The sequence below is a fragment of the Salvelinus sp. IW2-2015 genome, linkage group LG23 (assembly GCF_002910315.2).
Source record: "Salvelinus sp. IW2-2015 linkage group LG23, ASM291031v2, whole genome shotgun sequence".
In the NCBI taxonomy this organism is placed as follows: Eukaryota; Metazoa; Chordata; class Actinopteri; order Salmoniformes; family Salmonidae; genus Salvelinus; species Salvelinus sp. IW2-2015.
The window spans coordinates 34,621,288-34,632,568 of NC_036863.1; the positions used below are offsets into that span (position 1 = coordinate 34,621,288).

General features: G+C 47.8%; 1 protein-coding gene across 2 annotated transcripts in view; it reads left to right on the forward strand.

Annotated features, from left to right (window-relative positions):
• robo1 (roundabout, axon guidance receptor, homolog 1 (Drosophila)) overlaps positions 1-10,073 on the forward strand; it is a 225,300-nt gene extending 215,227 nt beyond the window's left edge. For both annotated transcript variants that reach the window (XM_070434580.1, XM_070434581.1), the window contains 10 exons: positions 184-226; positions 515-669; positions 2,556-2,903; positions 6,250-6,363; positions 6,456-6,834; positions 6,939-7,435; positions 7,549-7,698; positions 7,829-8,050; positions 8,193-8,401; positions 8,539-10,073. In XM_070434580.1, coding sequence (XP_070290681.1) covers positions 184-226; positions 515-669; positions 2,556-2,903; positions 6,250-6,363; positions 6,456-6,834; positions 6,939-7,435; positions 7,549-7,698; positions 7,829-8,050; positions 8,193-8,401; positions 8,539-8,553 — 2,132 coding nt within the window. In that variant the 3' untranslated portion in view covers positions 8,554-10,073. The remainder of the gene's footprint in view (positions 1-183; positions 227-514; positions 670-2,555; positions 2,904-6,249; positions 6,364-6,455; positions 6,835-6,938; positions 7,436-7,548; positions 7,699-7,828; positions 8,051-8,192; positions 8,402-8,538) is intronic.
• The last annotated feature ends 1,208 nt before the right edge of the window (positions 10,074-11,281 follow it).

The window sequence follows — 11,281 nt, forward strand, 5'->3', positions numbered from 1 at the left end:
TGTGTGTGTGTGTGTGTGTGTGTGTGTGTGTGTGTGTGTATCAGTTGAGAGTCAGACTGAAGAAAGGACAGCTGTATGAGTACAGAGTGACAGACAGGTCACACCAACCTGGAGTTCCTCTTTTATTTGTCATGCAGGTTTTTTTCTTGTGTTTCTCACATTTGTTCTCTTTGTTTGATTCAGTGGCCTATCAGAGAGGAGGAGAGTCTGTCTGCAGTGCTGGGAGGTAAGGGGCATCCCAATGTGTGGTTATATGTGGACACTTTACCAGATAGGCTTTTCTCACTGTCTATATAGCACTTATTATGGCGTTTGAGAAATGCAGGAGGGAAAGTTGTAGAAGCAACAACAGAGTATTCCCTACTCTAACCACCAGAGGGAGATCTCTCCCTGTCTAATAACTGACAAAGGACAGAAACTCCCATACCCATCCGTGACTGAAACCCTGTTTACTTGACTTGGAGTAAAGCATGTTCTGTATGATAATGGTTCTGGTTGTGTGGTTCTGGTTCAGACCTGGGCTGCTGAACATGGGGGAGAGTGTAAACCAGCCGTGGCTGGCAGACTCCTGGCCCAACGCATGTGCCAACCACAAAGACTGCAACATCAACTGCTGCAACAGTGGCAACGGCACCAGCGACAGCAACATGACCACCTACAGCCGCCCAGGTCAGTAACGTTACAGCTACAAACCTGTTCTGGTGATACTGGTCAGGTCCCAGTAGTGGAACATATGGTACAGTTGAAGTCGGAAGTTTACATACACCTTAGCCAAATACATTTAAACTTAGTTTTTCACAATTCCTGTTTTTAAACTCAGTTTAGACTCAGTTTTTCACAATTTAATCCATGTAAAAATTCCCTGTCTTAGGTCAGTTAGGATCACCACTTTATTTTAAGAATGTGAAATGTCAGAATAATAGTAGAGAGAATGATTTATTTCAGCTTTTATTTATTTCATCATATTCTGAGTAGGTCAGACGTTTACATACACTCAATCAGCATTTGGTAGCATTGCCTTTGAATTGTTTAACTTGGGTCAAACGTTTCAGGTAGCTTCCCACAATAAGTTGGGTGAATTTTGGCCCACTCCTCCGGACAGAGCTGGTGTAACTGAGTCAGGTTTGTGGGCCTCCTTGCTCGCACACGCTTTTTCAGTTCGGCCCACAAATTTTCTACGGGATTGAGGTCAGGGCTTTGTGATGGCCACTCCAATACTTGACTTTGTTGTCCTTAAGCCATTTTCCCACAACTTTGTAAGTATGCTTGGGGAAGACATACTTGCGACCAAGCTTTAACTTCCTGACTGATGTCTTGAGATGTTGCTTTAATATATCCACATAATTTTCTCTCCTCATGATGCCATCTATTTTGTGAAGTGCACCAGTCCCTCCTGCAGCAAAGCACCCCCACAGCATGATGCTGCCACCCCCGTGCTTCACGGTTGGGATGGTGTTCTTCGGCTTGCAAGCCTTCCCCTTTTTCCTCCAAACATAACGATGGTCATTATGGCCAAACAGTTCTATTTTTGTTTCATCAGACCAGAAGACATTTCTCCAAAAAGTACGATCTTTGTCCCCATGTGCAGTTGCAAACCGCAGTCTGGCTTTTTTTGGCGGTTTTGGAGCAGTGGCTTCTACCTTGCTGTGCGGCCTTTCAGGTTATGTCGATATAGGACTCGTTTGACTGTGGATATAGATACTTTTGTACCTGTTTCCTCCAGCATCTTCAGAAGGTCCTTTGCTGTTGTTCTGGGATTGATTTGCACTTTCGCACCAAAGTACATTCATCTCTAAGAGACAGAACGCGTCTCCTTCCTGAGCGGTTTGACGGCTGCATGGTCCCATGGTGTTTATACTTGTATACTATTGTTTGTACAGATGAACGTGGTACCTTCAGGCATTTGTAAATTGCTCCCAAGGATGAACCAGACTTGTGGAGGTCTACAATGGTTTTTCTGAGGTCTTGTCTGATTTCTTTGATTTTCCCATGATGTCAAGCAAAGAGGCACTGAGTTTGAAGGTAGGCCTTGAAATACATCCACAGGTACACCTCCAATTGACTCAAATTATGTCAATTAGCCTATCAGAAGCTTTTAAACTAATGACATCATTTTCTGGAATTTTCCAAGCTGGTTAAAGGCACAGTCAACTTAGTGTATGTAAACTTCTGACCCACTGGAATTGTGATACAGTAAATTATAAGTGAAATAATCTGTCTGTCAACAATTGTTGGAAAAATGACTTGTGTCATGCACAAAGTAGATGTCCTAACCGACTTGCCAAAACTATAGTTTGTTAACAAGAAATGTGTGGAGTGGGTGAAAAACGAGTTTTAATGACTCCAACCTGAGTGTATGTAAACTTCCGACTTCAACTGTATATAGTGATATAATGCAAATCAAATGAGCGATGGAAAAACAAACACGGCTTCAACATAAAACATGATAATTGATGGTGTTATGTATATGACTTGACTTCCTGAAGGGTTAATGAAGGTTTAATGAAGGGGTAAAGTTTTACTAGACCTAACCCCATGTGGTCTCCTCTCCATAGCCGACTGCATCGCCAACTATGGCAGCCAGCTGGAGAAGCAGCAGGGCGGTCTACAGGGGCCTGAGCAGGCTGTGTACAGCGACGTGGACCTCTCCAACAAACTTAACGAGCTCAAGACTTTCAACAACCCCAGCCTGTGCTACGTGGGCCCAGGGGGAGGGCCGCCCACCCCCTACGAGCCCACCCCCTATGCCACCACCCAGCTCATCCAGTCCAGCATCCTGAACAAGGCTGCAGCAGCTGGGGCCGGGGCCCCTGACATACGCTGTTGGAACCAGCCCCCCTCCCACCTGCAGAAAACACAGATGCAGTACAACATCATGGAGCAGAACAACAGGCTTAATAAAGGTGAGAGGATTGGAGACTTACAGTAGCAGTGGTGGGAGGGAGGGTATTTCGGGAAGTTAATACTTTTTTTAGTTTATTTGTTTTACTCTGTGTAGTCAACATCAGGGGCTTTTCAAGGAACTTTTTAATGGGGGGGGGGAAATTGGGGACCAAGAACCATTCATGAAAAATCAACAAATTGTATCACAAATAGCGTTAGAAATTCGCTTAAACTACAATGCCCTAATCTATTCAAATAAATACATTTGAAAATTAACATAGGGAAAATATTCAAGTTGGATACATGTTCAGTGGGAACTGGATTTTATGAAAGTTAAAGCTCATTTACTGTATTTTTTATTTTATAAGCTCAAATGCTAAAATGCTATTTGGAGAACAGCAAAAACAAACAAAAATATCTCCAGCCATTATCACCTCGGCTGCTGTAGCTTCATTCACCTCAGTCGATACGGGACATACCCACCATTCTACAAAAACATGACATACAGCAAATAGCTGCTACACACTAGCTCTGCCCAATTTCCTTTTCAAGTCAAGCAGCAGTTACGTAGCCATCTTCCACCTCTGCACTTCATCAACTGAGAGAGAAGTTGCGCTGTTCACTGCATCTGGACAATCTGCTCTCCATGGTCCTAAAGCCAACCCCTAATACCGCTAAACAGCCTGCCCACTGCCTCTGAGCAGTCTGGTCTTAAAGGTCCTAAAGCCAACCTCTAATACCGCTAAACAGCCTGCCCGCTGCCTCTGAGCTTGTACTGCCTCCATAGTCCTAAAGCCAACCTCTAATATCGCTAAACAGCCTGCGCCCGCTGCTCTGAGCTGTCTGCTCTCCATAGTCCTAAAGCCAACCTCTAATATCGCTAAACAGCCTGCCGCTGCCTCTCGTGAGCTGTCTGCTCTCCATAGTCCTAAAGCCAACCTCAATATCGCAAACAGCCTGCGCCCGCTGCCTCAGAGCTGTCTGCTCTCCATAGTCCTAAAGCCACCTCTAAATACCGCTAAACAGCCTGCCCGCTGCCTCAGAGCTGTCTGCTCTCCATAGTCCTAAAGCCACACTCTAATATCGCTAAACAGCCTGCCGCTCCTCGAGCTGTCTGCTCTCCATAGTCCTAAAGCCAACCTCTAATATCGCTAAACAGCCTGCCCGCCTGCCTCTGAGCTGTCTGCTCTCCATAGTCCTAAAGCCAACCTCTAATAACGCTAAACAGCCTGCCCGCTGCCTCTGAGCTGTCTGCTCTCCATAGTCCTAAAGCCAACCCCTAATACGCTAAACAGCCTGCCCGCTGCCTCAGAGCTGTCTGCCTCCATAGTCCTAAAGCCAACCTCTAATACCGCTAAACACCGCCTGCCCGCTGCCTCAGAGCTGTCTGCTCTCCATAGTCCTAAAGCCAACCTCTAATACCGCTAAACAGCCTGCCCGCTGCCTCTGAGCTGTCTGCTCTCCATAGTCCTAAAGCCAACCTCTAATATCGCTAAACAGCCTGCCGCTGCCTCTGAGCTGTCTGCTCTCCAGTCCTAAAGCCAACCTCTAAACGCTAAACAGCCTGCGCCGCTGCCTGCACTGAGCTGTTCGCCTATCCTACCTAAAGCCCACCTCTAATATCGCTAAACAGCCTGCCCGCTGCCTCTGAGCTGTCTGCTCTCCATAGTCCTAAAGCCAACCTCTAATATCGCTAAACAGCCTGCCCGCTGCCTCTGAGCGTCTCCTCCATAGTCCTAAAGCCAACCTTCTATACGCTAAACAGCCTGCCCGCTGCCTCTGAGCTGTCGCTCTCCATAGTCTAAAGCCAACCTCTAATATACGCTAAACAGCCTGCCCGCTGCCTCTGAGCTGTCCTCTCCATAGTCTAAAGCCAACCTCTATCCGCTAAACAGACCTGCCCGCTGCCTCTGAGCTGTCTGCTCTCCATGTCCTAAAGCCAACCTCTTAATACCGCTAAACAGCCTGCCGCTGCTCTAGCTGTCTGCTCTCCATGCGCCTAAAGCCAACCATCTAAATCGCTAAACAGCCTGCCCGCTGCCTCTGAGCTGTCTGCTCTCCATAGTCCTAAAGCCAACCTCTAATACCGCTAAACAGCCTGCCCGCTGCCCTCAGAGCTGTCTGCTCTCCATAGCCTAAAGCCAACTCTAATATCGCTAAACAGCCTGCCCGCTGCCTCTGAGCTGTCTGCCTCCCATAGTCCTAAAGCCAACTCTCTAATATCGCTAAACAGCCTGCCCGCTGCCTCTGAGCTGTCTGCTCTCCATAGTCCTAAAGCCAACCTCTAATACGCTAAACAGCTGCCCGCTGCCCTACTGTCTGCTCTCCATAGTCCTAAAGCCACACTCCTAATATCGCTAAACAGCCTGCCCGCTGCCTCAGAGCGTCTGCTCTCTCCATAGTCCTAAAGCCAACCTCCAATACCGCAACAGCCTGCCCGCTGCCTTTTCAGAGCTGTTCTGCTCTCCAAGTCCTAAAGCCAACCTCTAATATCGCTAAACAGCCGGCCGCTGCCTCAGAGCTGTCTGCTCTCCATAGTCCTAAACCAACCTCTATGCATTATCTTTGCTACGAACGTAGCGTACCTCCATGCCACGCTGCCTCTATGAGTCTATCCTGGGCTCTCCATAGTCACCAAAGCCAACCTCATAATAATCTCGAACGGAAAGCAGCCTGGCCCGCTGATGCTACTAACTGCAGCTTCCTAGCTCTCCATAGTACCCTAAAGCCAACCTTCTAATACCCTCGGCTAAACACAGTACCTGCCCGCTGCTCAGAAGCCCTGCTCCCATAGTCAAGCATTAGTCCGTGGAATGTTACCTGATCACCGCGTTCCAATATTCTAGCTCGTCCTGCCTCTCAATAGTCCTAAAGCCAACCTCTAATATCCTGAACTAATACGCCTGCCCGTCTCGCTGAAGTGTCTGATCCTGTCTGCTCTCCATAGTCCCATGAGAGAAGCAATACCTCGATAATTACCGACGCCTAAACGAGCCGCCCGCTATGTCACTCACAATGCTGTACCTGCTGACTCCTCCATACCCTAAAGACTCAAACCAAGAACCAACCAAAGTCTTCGCGCCTGCACCAAAGCACATGCATGGTCCTAAAGCCAACCTCTAATACCGCTAAACAGCCTGCCCGCTGCCTCTGAGCTGTCTGGTCTTAAAGGTCCTAAAGCCAGCCCTGATACTGCTTGAATGCCAGAACAAACGCACCAACCTTTCCTCTCCAATCTGAGCCAGACTGACAGCGCTCTGACCCAATGAGAATGGGAGGGTGCCAACCCATGACCCCCCTCTATCAACGCCCCTGGTCAATATATCTGTTTAACTCTGTCTGTCTCTCTGTCGCTGCGGTCTTCAGACCACTATAGAGGAGATGGGCCCCTGCAAGGCACCGTCCCCTATAACCAGGCCCACGAACACAGCACAGGAGGCTCTCACCACAGCTCTGACAGGGGCAGCAGCAGTACCTCTGGTGAGACACTGAGCACACTGACTATAGCAATAGGACAGATAAGTATTTTGTTCTGCAGTATGTTCGAAAAGTGTTTTCTATTGTCTCTGCAGGGAGCCAAAGTCATAAGAAGGGAACTCGCACTCCCAAACTTCCCAAAACGAACACAGTGAACTGGGGTGAACCTCTGCCCCCTCCCCCTGCCAACCCCCCACCAAGCCGGAGCTGTGATGAGTATACCCTGCCCATGGAAAAAAGCTTTAACCCAGATGCCCCATGCCCAATGCTTACCTCACGGATGTACCTGCATCCGGATGAGATGGAGGAAGAGGAGGCGGAGGAGGGGATGGATAGGTGTCCCACCCCCCCTGTCAGAGGGGCAGCCTCTTCCCCTGCGGGTCTGTCCTACAGTCACCAGTCTACAGCCACTCTCACTCCCTCCCCCCAGGGAGACCAGCACAACGGCCTACACAACGGAACAGACCACCACAGGTAACTATGAGCCCAACTCACACTGCATCTCACTCATCCCAGCTACAACCAACAACCATATATATTGGTCCATGCTTTGATCCTTTCCCCGTCTTCCTCCTTAGACAACACGCAGCCAGCCCACCTCCTCCCCCGCACCCCCTCTCCCCCCCACACACCTACGGCTACATCTCCAGCCCCCTGGCACTGGATACTGACGGCCAGGAGGAAGAAGAGGAGGATGAAGAAGAGGAAAGGGATGAGACGGATGCGGAGATGGCCCAGGGTCACTACCACCAGCACCAAAATAACCCCCAGCCCCACCAGAAACAGCCCCACCACCAGCACCACCCTCCCCCACGCAGGCTGCACCTCCGGGGGTTGGAGCAGACGCCGGCCTCCAGCACTGGGGACCTGGAGAGCTCTGTGACGGGCTCCATGATCAACGGCTGGGGCTCGGCCTCCGAGGAGGACAATGGCTCGTCAGGACGCTCCAGCGCTGTCAGCTCCTCAGACGGATCCTTCTTCACAGACGCAGACTTCGCCCAGGCTGTGGCCAACACTGGAGACTACACAGCAGGCCTACGCATGGCCAGGTTCCCAGAGGACACAGGGCCAGCAGGTGAGGAGGAGAGGGGAAAATAAATTGGGTCAGGGGAAAATAGCAGCAGAAAAACACTAGATATACCTTCTTATATAAACGTCCATGTACTGAATGTTTGTCTGTTCCCTCAGGGCGAAGGTGCCAGCGTCCCAGCAGCCCCCTGTCCACAGACAGCAACATGAGCTCTGCAGTGATGCAGAAGAGACCGCCCAAGAGGCACAAGCAGCACCAGGCCCAGGCTGGCCACCAAGGCCACCAGCAGAGGAATGACTTCACTGACGGTAAGGGACTGGACCTGAGACACGGGTCACTTCACGGAACGGCTCTCCCATTGACTTCTCTCAGCTGTACAGTACATATTCCTTGGTGAATAAAGTCTGAAGTTCCACTTCTGTGTTCTTCTCTCCTCAGACTCGTGTATGCCCTTGAAGTCTCCTAGTCACATGTCGCGGTGTGGCTATGAGGTGAGGGGGGCCACGCTCCCTAGGATTGGCTCTGGGGAGGGACGGGGCCGGAGAGGGAGTGCAGGGGGCCAGAGGACCAGAGAGGGCTCTGTGGAGAGACGGGAGGTGCAGGACAAGAACAGGACTCCACAGGGAGGCAAGGGGAGCAGCAAAGGTCGTCAACACCCAGGTACTTACTGCAATGTAGTATACTTCCCATATGATTTGTGTATTGGAACAAAGACGTACAAATATGAGCATTATAACCTTTTGCTTTTATGTGGTTTCTACATGTCAAAATAAATCCCCTTGAATCTGTCTCTCTGTTCCAGGTTCTGAAGACATCCTCCCGTACAGCAGGCCCTCGTTCCCCTCGGTACAGGGCCAGAGCCAGGGCCAGGGCCAGAGCCAGGCTCAGAGCTCCTCCAGCTCCATGTCCTCCCGGGGCTCAGGGGGACGGAGGAGAGATGGGGCCCGCAGGAACCCCACAGACACACTGCCCAGCATCGCAGGCTTCCAGACCCAGGAAGAGGAACTAGAGGTGAGAACAAGATGCTCATAAAGTGTCAGTTGAATCGTTTCCATTAGTTGAAATTCTGTGTCCAAAATCTAGTAAGTCTATGAGCTTCTTTTGATGGCCATTAATCGAGGGGTTGCATTATAAACTTGTGTCCACAGCTGCTGGAGAGCTGAGGATCATGGGAGGAGGACAGGAAACTGCCACAGTGCCCTCACAGGAAGGCTTGAATCTGACATCAGTGACTATTATGTAAATTACTTTTCTTATCATACAGAATAAGGGGGAAAAAAACATAACAATACTTAATATTAGTTTTTCTTTTGACAATTTCTCATTTGATGCCATTTTGGAGGGGAAAAGAAAGTGTGAGAAAAAAAGTGCGATCACGTTTCAGTCTGTGCGCTCACTGGTACGAAGCACTATTAGATCATTGTTTACATGAGTTGTTGGTTGAGAACTGGCCTCTATGGTGAGCTAGTGACTAATATGAAAGTACATGCACATTAGATGACTGTTGTATACAGATACCTTGTCTTGGACCACCTTCTGTGGTGCCTCAGACTGGTCTTGGCATGTCTGTTGCGCCTGTTATATTACTGTAATTAATATTTGGACTTCACCATCCATCTTGTAAATTGTTCCGTCATTTTGCTGCCACAAAATTGCTACAATGGGATTTTTACATTTGTTTTTAATGTATTTTTGTAATGCACTGTTATTGTTTTGTTATTGATGTTGGTCTTGTCAATGTGCGTTATTTGTTCTACTTTGGTTTCAAAAGCACAATCACTTAACTTTATTTTAAACCATTGTTATCGATGACGTTCCGTCTTAAAAGAGGAACAATGATAAAAAATAATGTTGTTGATCGTTTTCTGTATACGATTGGACGAGTGTTATGTGTCTTAATATTCTGTTTCTGTTGGGATTGGGATGGAAACGAGACTCCCCTGTCTAGCTTAGGTTTAATTGAAACCAGAGTGATCATTTGGACTGAAGGGTACACTGCCCAAAGCGGTGACCACATTTATCCATTTATTATGACACAAACTACTGTGTTGGTCGGATTATACCCTCATGTCTACAAATGCACTTATGAGGAAGTGAGAGAGACCGCAGACAACCTGAGGGACACATTGTACCAATAGAGAAGGGTGAGGAAGCCCCATTTCTCTTAGTAATAGTCTCCTTTCCAGATAAGTTAAGGGTGGAAATGTTGACGGATCCATCCTGGAAAATGGACTTCTCCGTGCCTGGTGATGGGTAGCATTTTGTCCATGAGCAAGCAACACACAGTGACACATCCACCATTGTTTCCCAGCAAGACAGGGTTGAAGGAAGTGAAATGAATACTGACCCAAAAGAAGGACTAAAGAAGAAGACTTGAAAATCCTGCAGCTTGGAGATGGAACAGCATGTTGTTGTTGGGTTTACGTTCTTTATGGCTACATCTAGGCCCAGCTTTGAGTCCATTTCTTTACTTCCTACACATGTACAAAATGTGTGAAACGATGTTCACTGAGGGCACCTGACATTTGTTTGGAGTTTGCCATGTTATAAAGAATTACACTACTATGTTCATGATGTCAGCCATGGCATTTCATTTCATTACTGAGTATGTTAAAAACGGGATGAAAAAAAAAACATTGTCATTTTATCACATTATTTATTATTAAAATGTCTTCAAATGCCACTGTACCGTTTGAGATCTCTTCTTATTTTGGGTTGTTCTGTTTTTGTTCACTTGTTAGGTTGAACCCTTATTCCTCTAGCATTTCTCCAGTCAATAGAGCCTAACACAAGGTTGAAGTAAAGAAGGAAGTTGGGAGATGGAGAGGAAGAGGGAGAGCCACCCAAAAGCCTGTTCTTTATGGGAATGTGATGAGACACGCTGTTTAATTAACCTCACTCATGAACCCTCGTGGTTAATTAACAGAGCAGCTGTGTGCTGTCAAAAGGAAAGAGACGCTCTGGAGCCTAGCACAGGTGTGGCTCTCGGTGAGTGTGTCACGTGTGTGTGTGTGTGTGTGTGTAGTGGGGGATGGATGGCATTCAAAACTACAGCTACAAGCGGCAGCCAACATCCTTTCTTTGTCCTCCTCTGAGAACAAGATTGTGATGGAGAGAAATAAGCTGTCAATCAGCTACCCACATACAGTCTCCTCCAGAAAGAGTATAACGTCTTCCTATTGTTTAACTGTAAGTATATCTCTGCATAATCAGCGAGAGCAGAGCAGGAGACACATGCTGAGCTGCTGGAAGTCCTATCACTGATGAAACTACACAATTGCATTCAAATATAGATGGGACAGATTGCTGTTATAGCAGAAGCTTCTTTCGCCATCCGAGTGGAATGAACAGTGTCCCGGCAGCTGTACAGGGCTGTCTGTAAAGACTAGCTACCGATACATTGATGTCCATAGCTCTAGTCACCACAGTGCTAATTCCGTACCGTGAGGGGTCAACACGATGTAGCCGCCGCTGCTGCGTCTTGCCCACTCTAATTCTCTGTGGTTCACCAGTAGGACCTGCTGATGGAGTCAAACTCATGCATTTCCATCCTTATTGCACTCTCCATTAATTAGGTCATCATCTATATTTCCTCTGTACCATTCAGTTGTCTGTGGGATGACTCCGATTTACTGCTAAAGTGTCTGAGGAGAGACCTTATGACAGTCAGGAGTTAGTTATTAGCCTAATCTGGTGGCCTCCACTTCAATTCAATTTTATCCAGATATACAGTATTAAAGTAACTGAGTTTAAGGGTTAAAATCGAACGTTTATTTAACTAGGCAAGTCAGTTAAGAACAAATTCTTATTTACAATGACAGCGGGTTAACTGCCTTGTTCAGGGGCAGAACGACAGATTTTTACCTTGTCAGCTCAGGGATTCGATCCAGC